This window comes from Mustela putorius, unplaced genomic scaffold (genome assembly GCF_011764305.1).
Source record: "Mustela putorius furo isolate JIRA1106 unplaced genomic scaffold, ASM1176430v1.1 tig00003983_pilon_pilon_pilon, whole genome shotgun sequence".
NCBI lineage: Eukaryota > Metazoa > Chordata > Mammalia > Carnivora > Mustelidae > Mustela > Mustela putorius.
The window spans coordinates 17,969,539-17,989,127 of record NW_025422123.1 but is presented as its reverse complement, the minus strand read 5'-3'; the positions used below and the strand labels follow the sequence as shown (position 1 = coordinate 17,989,127).

At 36.0% G+C, this 19,589-nt stretch overlaps 1 protein-coding gene across 3 annotated transcripts in view; it reads left to right on the top strand.

Annotated features, from left to right (window-relative positions):
• PKHD1 (PKHD1 ciliary IPT domain containing fibrocystin/polyductin) overlaps positions 1–19,589 on the top strand; it is a 471,024-nt gene that overhangs the window by 283,056 nt on the left and 168,379 nt on the right. For all 3 annotated transcript variants that reach the window (XR_006604139.1, XM_045071248.1, XM_045071247.1), the window contains exon 54: positions 4,338–4,475. Coding sequence is in view for 2 of the 3 variants with exons in the window: in XM_045071248.1 (XP_044927183.1) it covers positions 4,338–4,475 (138 nt within the window). In the remaining variant the exon portion in view is untranslated. The remainder of the gene's footprint in view (positions 1–4,337; positions 4,476–19,589) is intronic.

Here is a 19,589-nt window from a genome sequence, read left to right as displayed (position 1 = left end):
GGGGGAAAAAGCAGTCTTTAATTACATCTGGTACTCGTTAATTCTTTTTGGAGTCTCTTCCCAGATCTGTTCCCCCATCAGCCTCCCATCAAGCAACAGAAATTCCAGATGGTTCCCTCCATATGCCCGTGCTCATTCTCTCAAGTAGGATAGATTGGTCACTGACAGAGTAGGATGGAATAGCCTTGGTCAAAGCAAGGCAAGATGGAAAGCAGCGTGCCACAGTTAATTTAGAGGTAGCCTATTGTTCATGTTTTTAAGTGGGTTGTATAAATAACTGTTTCGGGGTGATTTTTTTTTCTGGAATGTGTTGAGTAATTTCATGGAAGTGAAGCTGCTCAGAGAAAGTCGCATATTGATCCTATTTTTATACACCTGGAAGAGAGAGACATCCACTATAAGCTGTCATTATATAGTTGGAGGTTGGTCAATTTGGACCTGCAGCGGATCTGCTGTGGAGCCTACATTGGAATGAATTTTTCTGCCTTTGTTACTTACAATGATAGCTGTAGTCTGCTACAGTGATATGAAAATTCCTTTATAGAAATATTTATGGGACATATGGTCCTTTCATCTTAGCAGAATTTTGTTATTAGGCATATTGATAGACTTTCCATTTTGAAGTAGTTGGGAGTAAAGATGAGGTCAACCTCTATATAATGAAAAAATAAACAATTAACCTTGAACAATATGGGAGTTAGGGTGCTGATCCTATACCCCGTGCAGTCAAAAATTTTTATATAACTTTGATCCTCCCCAAATGTAACTACTAATAGCCTATTGTTGACCAGAAGCCTGACCAATTACATTAATAGTCGATTAACATATATTTTGTATGTTACATATATTATCTCCTATAATCTTTCAATAAGTAAGCTTGAGAAAAGGAAATGTTTTAAGAAAATCATAAGGGAGATGAGGACATTTGCAGGAAGTTCTGTACTATATTTAAAAAAAAAAAATCTGTGTATAAGTGGACCCATGCAGTTCAAACACATATTGCTCAAAGGTCAACTGTATTATCATTTCAAGTATATCACATTATACTTATTTGTTTATCTGTCCTTATCTGATGATAGGATACATGTCTTACTCATGTCCAATTTCCTCCCACCCAACAAGATTTGACACATCACAGGGAAGGAAAAGAAAGGAGAAAAATGAATAGACAGGAAATTTCATTCTTTTTAAAAAAGGTTTTATTTATTTATTTAACAGAGAGAGAGAGAGAGAGAGAGAGAGAGAACGTGAGCACCAGAAGGCAGAGGGAGAGGGAGAAGCAGGCCCCCCGCTGAGCAGAGAACCTGATGTGGGGCTTGATCCCAGGACCCTAGGATCATGACCTGAGCTGAAGGCAGACATTGAACCAACTGAGCAACCCAGGTTGCCCTAGACAGGAAATTGCCAAGTGAAAGGTGACACTGAAAGAGAGCAATGTTTCTACTCTTGTCTTCATCCTATACTTCCCCTTGAATAGGTATTAGATTTTATGTGTGGAGTGTGTGTGTGTGTGTTTGTGTGTGTGTGTGTGTTTGTGTGTGTGTGTGTGTGTGTGTGTGTGTGTGTTATTTGGTGTTATTTATGAATATCTATAGTTCAAGTTCCTCAGAAAATAAAAGTGAGAATGCCGCTATGGTTTCTGTTCTCATGGAGCTTACAATAGTTAGGCAATATATGATTCGTGTGAAATTTGTTGGTATATTTGGAGTGGATAAAGCAATTAAAAGGACAAATTTCTTCTAAGAAGGCTATGTGATAAAGACCAAAAGGAAAATTTTAGATTCTGTGTTATCATCATATTTTACTTGGAAAGTTTGTTAAAAAGAAGCCTAATGTCATGCTTTTAGGTGTGTGAGTACTCTGTGAATGAAGGAAAACATTTTTTGAAGCAACTTAATCATTTTGTTCAATCAAGCTCAGCAGCCAAACATTGGTAGTTTGGGCCATATGTTGGAAGAGATAAAGGCCTAGAAACTAGAAACTAGAACTCTAGTTTTTTTTTTTTGAAGGTGCTGACTTGAAATAATTTCTATCTTGCTTTTGAAATCATATAAAACTCATGAAGTCACAAAATGTGTGTTAAACCTAGAACATCCTCTTGATATTTAAGTCTTTTGTTTGAATTTTTTAAAGTACCTGAAATGAAATTGAAATATGTATTTTTATCTGTTTAGCCTGTTTGTTCATTTTGTATTAGTTCCTAATGTGTTCTTGAATTGAAGGTGTGTAGCGAAGTAAACTCAGCAGATCTGAGCAAGGTTTATTTAACACAATTTTATCTTTGATGTCCAGTAGGCATGAGGGATTTTTTGAACAGACGGTTTCTTCCCCTAAGAAAGTTACAGCAGGTGAGAAAAGCATAATTACACTGAGGAACAGCCCAGTGACAGTTACCTCTTTACATACACTAATTATGGATGTATTTATGATAATATGTTTTAATGTTCTGTTATCCATGGGGGCACTGGTGGGCCCAGTGGGGAGTGGACAGGAAATGTCTTACCTGCAGAGCTAGAACTTGGGTTGATTCTGATGGGTGAGTGGGTGGTGTTGATGCTGTTGGACAACAGCCATGCCTGGAGAATTTATGGACTAGGCCTACAGATGTCCACTTCAATTCTGTCTACAATTTATAGACTACAGCTAGTCATGTGGCTTTGTCTATCTACAAACGAGGCCAGAAAAGATAGTCTAACTGTGAACTCAGGAGGAAAAAGGAAATAGTTGGTTTACAATCATAGAGTCTTTGTTGGGGACGAGGAAAGACGGCCTCTGAGACTTTAATTTGGAGGGTAGGTCCTTAAGAACAGCAGGGTACATTGTTTCCTGGAATGAGACATGAGATCATGTTAACAAAATTCCTTAAAACCTTTACATGTGTCAGTGATTACAGTACTTGAAATTCAAGCGGGAACTTTTATTTGAGATCTTTAATTTGTGCTGAATTACTACTAAGCCTCAGAAAGTAACACTTAATACTTTGGCATACATGAAATATTTACTCTTTTAAATGAGAATTTTTATTCATGTATCACCTTATTGTTACTTTTAGACAAAAATCTATGATTCCTTTCTTCTGAAGTTATATGGAAACTTTATGAAAAGAGTGATGAAGAACAATGGTTTTAAGTTGTCTAATGACGTCTACAAGCACGCCAAACTAATTGAGAACAGTGCCAGTAATGAAAATACTGAGCATTTCTTTTTCTTTTTTCTTTTCTTTTTTTTTTTTTTAGATTTTTAAAATTTATATGACAGAGAAAGAGACAGCAAGAGAGGGAACACAAGCAGGGGGAGTGGGAGAGGGAGAAGCAGATTTTCTGCTGAGCAGGGAGCCTGATGCAGGGTTCGATCCCAGGACCCTGGGATCATGACCTGAGTTGAAGGCAGAGGCTTACTGACTGAGCCACCCAGGTGCCAGGAAATAACTAGCATTTCTTGAGCACACACCAGACTTTTACTTTGTGTGGTAGAAATATAAATCGGGAAATGTAAATTTCACTCTGAGTTGGGAGATTGAGAATGACTCACTAGTACTGTGTAAGCACTTTAGATCTATGAACTCATTTCAGCCTCACAAACACCCTAGGAGTGAAGCAGGTATTTTTATTATTCCTGATTTCACAGATTAGATAACTGAGGTGCAAAGCTGTAAAGGTGTTGGTTCACACAGTTAATAAGTAGCAGAGCGGAGATTCACATCCAAATAATTTGACTTCAGAAGCCAAGGTCATATCTGTGATTCTCTACCTCCCTGAAATTATGGCCAAAGTGAAGGGAAGGGACAAAAGATAGGGAAATTTTAGTGTATTTGCACTAAAGTAGGACTGGCAAGGGGTGGGTGAGGGGGTGGGAGGGGTGTGTGCCTGGGTGGCTCAGTTGGTTAAGCATCTCACTCTTGATTTAAACTCAGGTCATAATCTCAATATTGGAAGATTGATTCCTACCTTGGGCTCTGTGCTCAGCTGGGAGTTTGCTTTAGGATTCTCTCTCTCTCTCTCTCTCTCTCTCTCTCTATATATATATATATATATATATATATATATATACAGGCTTGGGGGTTTAGGGCATAAACACTGCCTTTTGGCCTTAACACTTGGTTTGTCTGGCAATAGAAGAATTTATTAATTGTGTAGTATTTTTTTCCCCTCCTGTTCCTTATTAAGACCTATTCTTTAACAAACTATTTGTTCTTCTAGTTGCTACACCTGTCCTGGCATGAGGCCCAGTGTGAGCAGCCCCTGAATCACCTGGGGAACCACAGAGTAAACCACTGGAGGGGAGAATGTGATTCTTATTTTGGTTATATGTTGGCTCAACTTCTTTTTCTTCTGCAGACAGGACGGTCCTTGTGGATACAAATCTCCCAGTCCTCAGAGGCCTTTATGTGATGGGGACTTTAGAATTCCCTGTGGACAGAAGCAATGTTCTGAGTGTGGCGTGCATGGTCATTGCTGGCGGGGAGCTGAAAGTTGGTAAGTACAGGGCACAAGGATTGGGAACTTAAGGGGAATTAACTCTGTGAGAAAGTTCTTGAGAATTGGTGGTATCATCCAGCAGGTTGGTTAACAGAGTATAGAGAGGGTTAAGGGAAGGGGGTGAGTTTACTGATAAAGCTTTTCCTATACAAGCTTTGGACAACACAGACAGAGGTGACTTTGATGGGTTATTCTTTTGTCCACCCACTGTCATCAGGCCATGTTTCTGGCTCTATGGTTCCCATGTTGCCTCTCATGGCAGGGCTCCTGGCTTCCTCCAGGCCACAGATCAATTCTGGCCTTTGGTCCTTTGTACAAGAATTTACCTATGGCCCACTCTTTCAGAAGGAACAAATTATCAATTGTCGTGCAACGATGACCTTTGTCTAGTTCCAAAACATTAAAAAAATTTTTAATTCCAGTAGAGCTAACAGTATTATATTACTTTCAGGTGTATGATTTAGTGATGTAACAATTCTATACATTAGTCAGCGCTCATCATGATAAGTGTGCTCTTAATCCCCCTTCACTTGTTTGACCTCTCTCCCCACCTACCTCTCTTCTGGTGACCACCAGTTTGTTCTGTCTAGGTAAGAATCTGTTTGTTTGTTTGTTTTAGAAAAATGTCTGTTCATGTCTTCTGACCGTTTGTTAATTGGATTGTTCATTTGGGGAATATTGAGTGTTTTAGGTTCTTTATATATTTTGGATATTAACTTTTTGTCAGATATGCCATTTGCAAATATCTCCCCCCATTAATAGGTTGCCTTTTAGTTCTGTTGACTGTTTCCTTTGATATGCAGAAGCTTTTTATTTTGATGTCATTCCAGTAGTTTAGTTTTGCTTTTGTTTCCCTTGCCACAGGAGACATATCTAGAAAATATTGCTATGGTCAATGTCGAAGAGGGTGCTGCCTCTGTTCTCTTTTAGGATTTTTTATGGTGTTAGGTCTCACATTTAGGTCCCTAATCATTATTGAGTTTATTTTTGTGTACTGTGTAAGAAAGCAGTCTGGTTTCATTCTTCTGGATGTAGCTGTCCAGTTTTCCCAACACCATTTGTTGAAGATATTGTCTTTTTCTCATTGCATAATCTTTTCCTGCTTTGTTGAAGATTAATGGACCATATAATTGTGAGTTTATTTCTGGACTCTCTATTTTGTTCCATTGATTGATGTGTCTGTTTTTATGCCAGTACCATACTTTTTTTTTTTTTTTTTTATTACTAGGGCTTTGTAGTGTATCTTGAAATCTGGGATTGTGTTACCTCCAGTTTTGTTCTTTTTCAAGATTACTTTGACTATTCAGGGTCTTTTGTGGTTCCATACAAATTTTAAGATTAATTGTTCTACTTTTGTGAAAAATACTATTGGTATTTTGATAAGGATTGCATGAAATGTGGAGAGTGCCTTGAGTTACATGGACATTTTAACAATAATTGTTCTCTAAATCCATGAGCATGGGATATCTTTCCATTGCTGTGTGTCATTTGTAATTTTTTTCCTTATGATTTCATAGTTTTCAGAGTATAGGTCTTTTACCTCCTTGATTAAGTTTATTCCTAGGTATTTCATTATTATTTGTGCAATTAAATGGGAATATTTTCTTAATTTCTCCTTCTGTACTTTATTAGTAGTATATAGAAATACAATGGGATTTTGTATATTGATTTTATATCCTGGTATATTACTAATTAATTTATCAGTTCTAGTAGTTTTTTGGTGGCATCCTTAGAGTTTTCCATATATAGTATCATGACATCTACAAATAGTAAAAGTTTTACTTCTTCCTTACCAATTTGGGTAGCTTTTAAAATTTCTCTTTTTTTCTGATTGCTATGGCTAGGACTTCCAATACTGTGTTTAATAAAAGTGGTGAGAGTGCACATCACTATCTTATTCCTGACCTCAGGGGAAAAGCTGTCAGTTTTTCATCATTGAGTATGATGCTAGCTGTGGATTTTTTCATCTGTGGCTTTATTATGTTGAGGTCTGTTCCCTCTAAACCTACTTTGTTGTTGATAGCTTATATCATGAATGGATGTTGTATTTTGACAAATGCTCTTTCTGCATCTATTGAAATGATCATATGATGTTCATTCTTTCTTTTGTTGATGTGATGTATCACACTGATTGATTTGCAAATACTGAACCATCCTTGCATCCCAGGAATAAATCCCAGTGGATGATGATGAATGATTTTCTTTCTTTCTTTCTTTTTTTTGGCTGGATTCAGTTTGCTAATATTTTGTTGAGGATTTTTGCATCACTGTTCATCAGAGATAATGGCCTGTAGTCTCTTTTTCTGTAGTACTTTTATCTGATTTTAGTATCAGGGTAATGCTGACCTCTTAGAATAAATTTGGAAGCTTTCCTTTGTCTTCTAATGTTTCAGAATCGTTTGAAAAGAATAGGTATCTACTCTTTAAATGTTTGATCTACCTGTGAAGCCATCTAGTCCGGACTTTAGCTTGTTAGGATTTTTTTGATGACTTTTTCAATTTCATTGTTGGTAATTGATATGTTCAAATTTTCCATTTCTTCCTCATTCAGTTTTGGGAGGTTATATTTTCCAGGAATTGATCCATTTCTTCTGGTGTGTCCAACTTTTTGGCATATAGTAGAATTATAGTTTTTCATAATAGTCTCTTATTTTACTTTGTACTTCTATAATGGTTGTTATATCTCCACTTTAATTTCTGATTTTGTTTATTTGAGTCATTCTCTTTTTTGAAGAGTCTGCTTAAAGTCATCAATTTTGTTGATCTTTTCAGAGAACCAACTCCTGGTTTCATTGATCTGCTTTATCGTTTTTTTTAAGTTCCTGTTTTGTTAATTCCTGCTCTAATCTTTATTGTATCCTTCCTCCTACTGGTTTTGTGTTCTGTTTGTTCATCTTTTTAGTTTCTTTTAGGTGTAAAACTAAGTTGTTTATTTAAGATTTTTCTTGCCTCTTGAGATAGGTCTGTATTGCTACAAACTTCCCTCCTGGAATAGCTTTTGCTGCATCCCAAATATTTTGGACCATTATGCTTTCATTTTCATTTGTTTCCATGTATTTTTTTATTTCCTTTTCAATTTCTCAGTTGGTCCATTTATTGAGTAATAGAATGTTATTCAACATTTATGTATTTGTGCTTTTTCCAGATTTTTTCTTGTGGTTGATTTCTAGTTTCATAGCAATATGGTTGAAAAAGATGCATAGTATGACTTAACAGTTTTTGAACTTGTTGAAGCTTGATTTGTGACCTAATATGCGATCTGTTCTGGAGAATGTTCCATGTTGCACTTGAAAAGAATGTATATTCTGCAGTTTTAGAATAGGATATTTTGAATATATCTGTTAGACCCATCTGTGAATTTAAAGTGTCATTCAAACCCATTGTTTCCTTTTTGATTTGTTGTTTGGATGATCTATCCATTGATGTAAATGGGGTGTAAAATTCTACTACTATTTTACTACTGTTGCTTACTTATTTTGTATTTGTTAATAAGTTCTCTATGTATTTGGATGCTTCCATGTTGAGTGCATAAATATTTACAATTGTTACAGCTTCTTGTTGGATTGTTCCCTTTATGATTATATAGTATCCTTCTTTGTGTCTTGTTATAGACTTTTATAAAAGTCTGTTTTGCTACCCTGGCTTTTTTCATCTCCATTTGCACAGTAAATGTTTTTCTATCCCTTCACTTTTGACCAGCATGTGTCTTTAGGTCTGAAATGAGTCTCCTATAGGTAGCGTACTTGGGTCTTCCTTTTTTAACCATTCCATCACTCCATGTCTTTTGATTGGACCAGTTATTTCATTTGCATTCATAGTTATTCTTGATAGGTATGTGCTCATTGTCATTTTGTTACTTGCTTTATGGTTGTTTTTGTATTTCTTCTCTATTCATATAAGTAGATGTTTTAAGGTCCTTGATACATGCTGTTAAATTGCTTTTCAGAAAGATTTTACAAATTTGTACTTACTTCACATATCTCAGAGTTATGAGATCCTCATACTCTCTAACATCACCTTTAAACACCACTTTGTTCAGTTCCTCTGAGAGTATGAAGCCAGAGGGAAAAAACTTTTCCTGGGTGGACCCTGACTTACTCTGAACAGAGTAAAATGAGTATAATGATGAGCATGGGCTCCAAGTTGAATGGCTTGGGATCAATCCAGCTTGGTCACCTACTTGATGTTTGACCTTAAGCTAATCACCCTCTGGACACATCCATTTATTCATCAGTAAAGTATATGGCAAAATAGAAACTTCCTTGGAGGAATGTTAAAACCATTAAATATAACAGTTCTTTTTACGTGCTTGCCATGTAATAGGTATTTGATGAAAGTTTATCTGTCAGGGTGCTTGAAAAAAAATAGATGCCATACAGAATTGGACAATTTGAGGAGATGTTAATGAAGGAAATATTCACAAAAGTCCAAATGGCACGGAGGCTTCCCTAAGGGCTAGTAACAGCAGAACATCCTTACTACCCCTTGCTTTAAAGGAGTGAAAAAAAAGAAGTCATTGCTAGAATTAGAGATGGAGCGGTGTGTGTGTGTGTGTGTGGAGGTGATTGCCAGTGCCATGACCTTCTGTGTATCTGAGACTCAGTACAGGGAAAGACTTATGGGAAAAAATACCTTGATCTCACTTTCTTTTCTACCTTATCTCTTTCTTGTTCTATCATCCGGCTAAACCGAAGCTCTGAGTAAGGAAGAACTTGATGTTGTACATGCAGGTCAGCAGCATTCTGGGGAACTGAGTAGAGAGGAAAGACAGGCAAAGTTTAAAATGAACTTCAATACATATCATCCTTTTATTAATATGATGAAACATTAAACTAACTTCTCTGTCCAACCCTTCATGCTATTGGTCCTGCCAAGTATGTTGTCAAATCTAATTCCTATTCTTTTTATATGTGCTGCCTTTGCATTTCATATCACTACATTGTACACTTGAGTAAGGATTATTTTGTTTTTCCCTGAGTTTTAGGGGGTGTAAGTGTGATACTTTTTATTTATTTCTTTATTTTATCATTTTGATCAATTTTTTTCACAGTGGGGAAATCCTTTTAGGTTCTGATTTTTCCTCCCAGATTAATATAATTTGTTCATTTATTTAATAGTCTATAAAATCCTCATTCAGCTAACTGATATAAATACTAAATAAAACTGAACCTTGTTCTTTTGACTAGAAAATGTATTTTAGGTTGACACCTATTGCTAAGATTAGTCTTCTACTTTTAAGTTGTTTTTTAGGCTTCTGTGTTCACTTATCACTATAATAAAAACTTTTTGCCTGAAAAAATATATCTTTCAAGGGAAGTGACACAGAAATTTTCCATTTTTGATTTATACATTTCAAATCTTATTTAAAAATTTGTCCATTCCCAACTTTATTTTTACCTATTAGTAGACAATGGTGTATTATTTTTCTCCCTGCTTTGTCCATGTGTTCCATGGACAAGGTTGATTACTAGGACCCATCTGCCCAATTTTATGTGTATCATGCCTGAAGGAAGACTTTCATCCCTTCCGTCTAATTCTACCACACCCTAAAAGAAATACCAACATGAAATAAATAATAAGACTGGTTAGTAAACAGACTTAATAGATGTGGACCTTGGCACAGAGCACTGCCAGAGTATGTCTGCTGTCTGATGCCATCCAATCCAAGTCCTAACATTGTAGAATTATATTTTGTGGTTCTGCTTTTAAGTCAGCTGGTGCTGGCAAAAGGTACCAACCGACTTTTAGTAGAGTAGAAAGTAGAGTGGAAGGGGAGAATGCTATAGAATTAGAAGGGATGTTTAAGATCAAAGCTTTGCTCAGAGGGTTATAGCTGCATCACATATGCCAAACTCATTCTCATTCATCATTCAGTGATCGTCACATTAACTTGATAACACACTTGGGATAAGCTTAAAGTATTTCATTTGTGTATCCATTCTTTCCTTCATCATGTGTTTACTCATTGCCTATTGTTTGCCAAGTACTATGGGAGAACTTGGATGTACAGAAATACTAGTCACCAATCCTAGTTTGCAAGAGATGTCTCAGTAAAATAGTGGGGTCAAACAAGGAAAAACATAATTAGAGGAGCCCCATCTTCCAACCTGGAGGGAGTGTAAAGATAGAGGAAGAGATCTGGAAAGACACATCTTTGTGGAAATACATTATACCCTCAGGAAGTTGTAGGAATAGTCTGAATTGCAGGACTTATGGAATTGTGGTAGCTGGAGAAGCTTCTTGGCTTCATACATTAGGTTAAGGGGTTTAGATTTCATCGTGAAGGCAGTGAGTGGGTAGTCACTGGATAGTTTTAGGTAGGGAAGTGTCATACTTAAATTTGGTCTTGGAAAGATCACTCCTGGCAGAGTGGGTGGTGTATTGGAAGGGGCACAGTGAAATGTGAGAAGCCATTGTGTTCCAGGAGAACAAAGGAATTGAACTAAAGCACTGGAATTGAAGAGAAGGAATGAATTGCAGAAATACTAAGGGTATGAAGAACCTAATGGCAATTTTGATGTGAGGTGAGAAGGTGTTTAGAATACATCCCACATTTCAGGTTGGGAGATCTGGGTCTATGGTACTGCCAGGATGAATTACCTTTCTACCACTTGTTAGCTGAGTGACTATAGATAAGTTACAGGATCTATCTCTGTCTCAGTTTCCTTATCTCCAAAATGGGAAGAATAATAGTTCTTATTTTATAGAGTTTTATGAGAATTAAATGAATGAGCATTTATTAAAGTGCTTGAATAGTGTCAGGCACATAGGAAGCCAGCCTATGTGTTGTTTGTTGTTTGTTGAATACATAGATGCATATACCTCAAAATGAGATTTCAATGGAATGTGTAAGTGGCTAAAATTTGGGGGAGCACTGACCTTTTAAGAGTGGTAGGGGAAGCTGAGTTCAGGGAGGAGGATAGAAAAGAAACAGCAGTGCAGGTAGAAGGAAAATTAAATGATAAAAAAGTAATATCTTGAAACACAAGAGGGAATTTATAAGAAAGAGAGAGTGGTCGTTAATGTAAGATATTGCGGGGAGAGCAAACAAAGTAAGAAGGGAAACCAGCCATCATATTATGGCTTTTTGTTTTGTTTTGTTTTTAATAATGGGTATCCAATATAGTTTTGATACGAAATGTTATTTTGCATGTGAAACAAAGAAAAAATTCAGTCCATTATTTGAGGGACAGTACCTTTTTTTTTTTTTTTAAGATTTTATTTATTTATTTGACAAAGAGAGAGAGAGAGATCACAAGTAGGCAGAGAGGCAGGCGGAGAGGGCAGGGGAAGCAGGCTTCCCGCTAAGCAGAGAACCTGATACAGGGCTCTATCCCAGGACCCTGAGATCACGACTCAAGCTGAAGGCAGAGGCCTAACCCACTGAGTCACCCAGGCGCCCCGAGAGACAGTAACTTTTAATGAGTTCAATACTATTTATCTATTAACAACTTCATTTTTTGGCTTTAATATAATCTTAAGTACAACTGAACATATTAAATCTCATATTTAACAATGAACAGTTATCCACATTAAGAGTGATGTCATGAAACCTTTATATGTGCTCATGAATAACTTTCTTTTGGATGAGAAAATGTGGCAAATTAGTAAATACTAAAGAGAAAATAATTTCTCTGATACGATGACTGTCTGGTTTTATTTATAGATTTGTCCCTGTCTCTGTCCCCTTCCTGCTTCTTTCCCTTTCTTTCTCTTTCATTGAATGCCAGCTCAGTGCCAAAAATTCTTCCTGGGACTTGAGTACTTAGCAGTAAGCAAGACAGATAAGATTCCTTTTTAATGAAATAAAGTAAAGTCCAGGTTGGATCTGCACACCATAGATTAGGTAGTTAATAAGAGCTTTTCTGAAAAGCCACTGTGACCTCAAACCAGATACAAGAAAAAGCTAGACTTGCAAAGATTTGGACTGCTGGTTTCCAAACAGAAGGCAGATCTAGTGCAAAAGAGCCAAGGCAGAGTGGGAATGTGCTTTACACAGTCATAAAGAAGAATGGCAGCCTAATTGCTGGAGAACACTGAGAAGCAGACATGAATTTCATGAAGAAGACTGGATTTAAGCAATGTAATGTTGCTTATTATAGTATTAAAGACACAAATGAGCCCAAACTGTGCTGAAAGTTGTTACTTTTTCATAATCTCATGAGTATAACTTTAACAAAACAGAAGTTAGTTGAAGATTCTCATAAATATGGCAATTCTGGACACCTGTATTATAATTCTAGTTAAGCAACTTGTTTCATAACTTCTGGAAAATTCTTTAATAGTAGATTTATAACAGTAATATCACATACTTCAGTGATTTTGTAAATCATCTGTCTCATTGCCTGGATAAGGAAATTGAGCTCCAGAGGGATTAATGATTTGTTTCCAGGACTCCTAGCTGATAAAGACCAGGACCAGGATCAGAGGCTATTTTAGGTACCTTAAATACTCAGACTAGAAGCCAGTGCCAAAGGACTATCTTTACTGTGAGTACTTCCTCACTCCATTCACTAGGTTTCACTGTCTTTTTTTCTGGTCCATTCAATAGTCCATATTTTTATTATTACATTCATTTTGTTTTTATGAAATGGTATATTTTCACGAATTCCTTCTGTGTTTTAGATAATAGGATTCTTCAGACATTTCGTAACCTATGTACCTAGTGCGTAGTAGGCTTCTGATACTGTGCTGTGTGACTGATTAGTGTATACATAAATGGATGGATAGATCTGTCTTTTAGCTCAATGTCTTTTTCTTGTAACATATTCAGTATCCCTAGACTTAAATGTCTACATCTGTAAGGAAGGAATTATAATGTTAATTTGGAAATGACTGCAATGGTTTTGCCCCGAATGAAAGGTATAAAATAGTGGTGAGACATGTTGGAAAAGTTGATGATATTTTGCCAATTCAAAGTATTTTCTATTTTTAGTCAGTCTAGGAGAAGAAAACTCACAAAAATGCCCAACTCAAAGCCTGTTTAATAAACATTGGTTTCCTGATTGCTTTAAATTTTTTATTTCTTTGACCTTGAATAGCTGTTTGAACTCATCTTTTTCATCAGTGTCTCTTCTTAGAGGAGACATCGTTCTTATACCTTAAAATGTGGTCTTTGTTATTTTAGATATCAATAATGTTAACATGTTATTCATCCAAATGTTCAACTCAATGGAGAAATTTGCTCACTTGCATATTTATTTATTTATTTATTTATAGAGAAAGAGTGCCAGAATGGAAAGGGACAGAGAGAAAATTTTAAGCAGACTTCACACCCAGTACAGAGCCCAACATGGCGCTCAATTACATGACCCTGAGACTCTGACCTGAGCACAAATCTAGAGTCAGATGTTTAACCAACTGAGCTACCTAGGTACCCCAGGAGAGAGTATTTTAATTTCATGGTTCTCAAATTGCAAATGGACACCTCTGTTCTGACAGTTTGTAGGTGGATTTCAGAGAGGGATTACCAGTAATAATTAGTGTCTTTAAAAGTTAATAGAACCCTCCTTGATCCCTAGGTAAGCAAGGACATGCCCTGTACATCAATTTCCCTGAGGACATGGCAGTTCATTGTTTGTTTGGCCTTTCACAACCAGGTCACATGACATGCTGCCTAGTTGCTCAGTAATTATGCTAAGAACAGGGTTTTTATCCTAAAAGTTGTCACATATTGTTTTGCAGAGCTAGTGATGGGTATTTGTCAGCCCTGTCTCACATTTGTAGCCAGGAGCCTAAGGTCATCATTAGCACATGACTTTGATTGTCAGGAAATGAAGTACTAGGTGTATGGAAGTTTCTTTCATTGCTTCCATGATTGGGGCTTTCTCAATCCTAAAGAAGAAAAATCCATACACAGTTTATTGCCTTCCAAACTGACAGTTCTGTAAGGCTCATTGGATGATTAAGTAATAAAAAGGAGACAAACCAGAGAAAAGTGTAGATTAAAACATATCCTCTAGCCTAAAGCCACAATACCCAGTAGTTAGACTCATTGGGTAGCCAGAGAGAATCTTGTAGTGATGTTTAAAAATAATATATTAAATTAAAAAATATATATCCTCCTTCAAGCTTAACTATGGTTAGAAAATCATAAAAAAATGAACACATTTAATGTGTAAATATGGTTACAAGTATACATAGATGTCTGCACAATAGATCATTTATACATTAGCTAATATGAATCATCAGTCAACAAATCAGTTTCTGCTTAGTGGCAGTTCTCTAGTTAAACTATGTGTTAGCTGATGAAATAAAAAAGTGGCACAAAAGGGATGTTCTTTTAAATATTGTACTTATTTAACTAAAAGGACAAAAGCATAAAATTTTTGTTCTCTACAGTTTCAGGAAAACATTAAACTCCATTTCTGTGAGTCTTGAAGCAAACTGACCATCAATGTTTAATACGTATCTCAAAATGAAATTAAGCACCAAAATATCTCTTTATTTCAGATGGATATTAGTTCTCTGACAGATAAACATCACTTTATATTTAAATATATATGTATTTTAAAGTAAAACACTAACACAAGAAATGATTCTTTTGTTTTGTCAGGCTACCAGTTTCTATTAAACAGTAGCCACCTTCCTTTAATATTTTAATATTTTCTAAGTCAATGTTCCCAAACTATATTTTGGATTTTTGAACTTCTGTTATAATAATATAAAATGCCTTATAAATTTGTTATTTTTAAATGATTTAAATAGTGAATTATATAATAAAATAACCCTTAAGTATTAATTAATTAATTAATTTTAAGATTTAATTTATTTATTTGACAGAGAGAGAGAGAGAGATCACAAGTAGTTAAAGAGGCAGGCAGAGAGAGAGGGAGAAGCAGGGTCCCTGCTGAGAAGAGAGCCTGCTTCGGGGCTTGATTTCAGGACCCTGGGATCAGGACCTGAGCCAAAGGCAAAGGCTTAAACCACTGAGCCACCGAGGTGCCCCTATTCAATTATTTTTTCATGAAAAACAAATTATTTTAGGCACACAGGTGACTGAATGAATGAGTAACTTGTTTTCTTGTTTAGCAATCTATTACCAGAATATTTGAGTTTAAGATAAATTTAATTGTATTTGCTACAGTTCCTTGGGCTGGACATTCAAATAAGTAACCACCTAATATTTTTAACCATTAAAATGTCTACTTTCTAGCACTTTAGAAACAGAACATTTCTAATTGGGGAGGGCTTGCCTTCTTTTTCTTAATTTCTAAGTTTAAATGTTAATTTTAAAATGTGTCATTTCCCCATTGTTACTACTACTATTTTTTACTATTATTACTACTAGGAGCCAACCTTTTTAAAAGTGCTTCAAACATTTTCTATTATATGTAGACACTGGGCCATGTATCATTAACATGTAATACATCTTTTAACTCTCAGTACATGTAAGCCCATTTTCTAGTCGCAAAAACCAAGGCTTACAGGAGTGAATAAGCCCACCCTCGTTTATAAAGTTTTAAGGGTTTTTATACATTTTTCCAGTATGTGAATGAGTAAATTATATATTAACTTTTATTTAATATTCTATCAGACTTTGATAAAATTACAGGCCTCAATGACAATAATTTATCAGTCTGGATACAATCACTCTCACAGGAGTTAGAGATTCTCATTTGATTGTGCCTACTAGTTACTGTTATGATTATTCATTATCTCCTTGGACTGACAACCCCTCTCTCCTGCGTTTTGTTTTTGTTTTAATTTTTAATTTTTTGTTTTTTTTCACCCAGGTTTGATTTTATGGGGGAGGAGTGTTTTAGGGATAGGTGGGTCAAATTGACACTAGAGATTAAAAGCTAATTCATAATAAAATCTACTTCACAATTTAATTGGTTTAGCACTATTTGGCAGTTGAGTTTGATAGTAAGAATGTTCTAGAGGCTCTTCTCTGAAGAAAATAGCTATAGCAAGACATGAGAAAAATAGTTGTGCTCCAGTTAGAAGCTCAACTTCCAAAGTCATCACCATATAACCTACTTCAGAGGAGAAAAGAAAATGTGCAGAATTGATTTTGGGTGGTAATTTCTTAACCTATCTTTCATGTGCCATCATGGTATTTTATGGAGTTTCATTTACTTGGGTAGAAATACAAATTATTTAGAAACAGTTTGTTGCTTTGGATTCAATGAAAAGGATCTGAAAAAGATATGTCTAAAATTTTAGTCAGTATACATTAAATACATGCAGTTTTTTTGCATATCAGTTGTATCTCAATAAAGCTGTAAATATAATAATGGGATGGAGAAGCAGTAAAACAAATATAATTTGGTCAGTTTCTATTCTCTTGATCAACAAATACTTATTGATGAGTGTCCTTGAAACATAATAATAAATAAAGTTTTACTTACTGTGAAATATGATGTGCATATTCAGGAAAGTTTATGAGATAAAAAATACACAGCTAAATTAAATAGAAGTCCATTATACTGGGTATGTCGTGGGATCTCATTATTGTTTAATTGGCATTTCTCTCATCTCTAATGTGACTGAGCACTTTAAAATTTTTTATTGTCTATTTGAGATCTTATTTTATGAAAAAATATTCTCTTGCCCTTTTTTAAATGGTGCATTATCTGTTTCATATTGATTTATTGATATCATTTATATATTGTAGAAAATACCTTCTGTTGGTTATATTATTGCAAATGTTTTGGCCCACTCTGTGGCTTGCTTCTTCACTCTCTCAATGGTATTTCTAGATAAATTGGAAGTCTTTATTTCAATGTAGATCATTTTATAAACCTTTATTGATAAGAATTGCATATCTTGATTGTACTATGGTCAGCAAGCTCATGCTATATGATTCCAGTCCTTTTAAATTTGTTAAACTTGCTTTACGGTCACCATAGGATCAGTATTTGTGACTCTCTTGTGCATGTCCGAAGATGAGACATATTCTTCGTGGGTTCAGTTTTTCATCTCTATTAGGTGAGATTTGTCAATCATATTATTCAAAACTGCTGCATGCTCACTGCTTTTTGTTTATTCGGTGAGTTGTTATGTTTCACTTTCCACTGCTATTATATCTAGTTTCCTTATGATTCTGTTAATTTTTGCTTTATTTACTCTGCAGCAATGATGCTAGGCACCTAGGTACTTGGGATTATTCCAATGTAGGTGAAATGGGTCTTATTTTTTTATTTATTTTATTTTATTTTTTTACTCTGGAGTATTTCTCTTTATTTCTAATTGTTTTCTGCAAGGAAGAAGATTGGTAAAAATAACTGGTTCACCATTTCTATGATAAAATATAAGTGAATCCTGTTGTCAATACACAGTCCTTTCTCTCGATTCACTCACTGTAAACAGAAAGCCATTGGGGGAAGGCACTTAGGGCATTGTTTAGAAGTACAGAGACAAGCCATGTTATGTTGTGACATCCCATTGAGGCCACTTAACCTAGTCTTAGCTGACAAATGATAATCCCCAAAGAGGTGGCATCAGAGTTGACTTTGGGCTTGTTTAGGGACTTAGGTGACTCAGCTTTTGAGCATGTCAAGGAAACTATTTCCTTAGGACAAGCACTTGGGGAAGAATTACTGCAGCAATGGGTGTGGACATTTTTATGCACAAAAGAGAGTATCTAATTCAAAATCATAGAAAGCTGTTAGAAATAAATAACAGTGGAGCCAAGTTTGAGGGATGATTAGGAGTTAGGACAATGGTGGAGATATTGAAGCCTGGGGACTCTCCCGTGCAGAGGGAAGAGTGTGGAGGGAATGGTAAATAATTCAGTGTGTGTTGGCTTAGTTACAAGGTGTGGGGAGTCGTGCTGAGAGAGTGGGCTTAAGTGTAAACTAGGTTTATACTTGATTCCATCAAAGAGCTTTAGTTAATAAAATAATGTAATGTTCTTTTCCCTTTTCCTTACCTTTGAGGTTCATGGAATCCATTTGTACCGTAGTCCTCAAATCATTATAAGAAAATAAGTTCTGGTATATGAAAGTTATCTTTCATATACCAGAACTTATTTTCTTCCATCTCCCAAGATGATTTCAGCACCTGGAATAGATTCTGTTTCCCCTCCATTGCCCACCATCACACTAAGTAATGGCAACCTCCCTTCCCATCTTTCCTGTTCCCCTATGTCTAAATGTCCAAGGATGGTACCTATTAAGTCTAAGCCGAGGCTCAGCACTTGTTAGCTGTGTAATTTCTGACAAGTTGACTAACCTCTCTGTCTCAGTTCCCCCATGGGAACCTCAACAATAATCCATCAGAGGTTGGAAGAACTCGATGAGATGAGTTCACGTATGCCAAAACGCCCGGCATGTCTGCAGTGCAGCAGCAACCATTTCCCTCCATCACCGGTATCTATATTAATCCGGGTTGGAAAATGCCTTTTGCTACAGTTCAGAGCAGCTTGAAGTAGCTGGAAAAAGGAAACCCAGAGAGGAATTGCCTTATCTTGAGAGCTTTCTCTCAGAAGTGGCCACTGTCATTTAGGGTCATTTAGATGTTAAAGCCCAAGCTGGTGAGAATCCTCATCTCTTTTTGATTGCAGATTTTAGACTAAAAGAGGAGCCTGACCTTTAAGGCTTCCCATTCACCATCTCTAACAGATTCAAGAGGTGATTCATTTTAATGTGAAAACAGCACATTTTTCCCCCTTTTAGGTCATTCTGGTCTTCGTCCTACTCAGTCCCTATCCTCTACCATTCCCTTCCCCCACATCACCATAAAAAAAAAAAAATTCAAACTCTGGTCACTTCAGATACCAAAATATCACGCTAGAGACTAATTTAGCTCAGACTTTCTGCAAAAGCTCACATGTGCTGCAGTTTGGGGTAGCATAATTGATTTAATCTCAGATTTTAGAGGAATGCCGAACTCTCTTTGTGGGACTCTGCATACATTTCTCTAGGGCAAAAACTGTCCTACTTTTTTCTCTCTGGTATCTGTTTAGTGCTAGGCCATTTCCCCCCCCCCCCCCCAAAGAATCTAAACTACCCTCCGTGAAATAAATGAAATCACAGTTGGAAAACGGCTTACTGGACAGACTTAAAGCTGCCAGATAAGAGCTACACCACACACATTTTTCTTAACATTCTCCTCCTCCCCTGCTTTCCTTCTTCCTGCTCTAACACATCTTTGTTTGGGACAAGA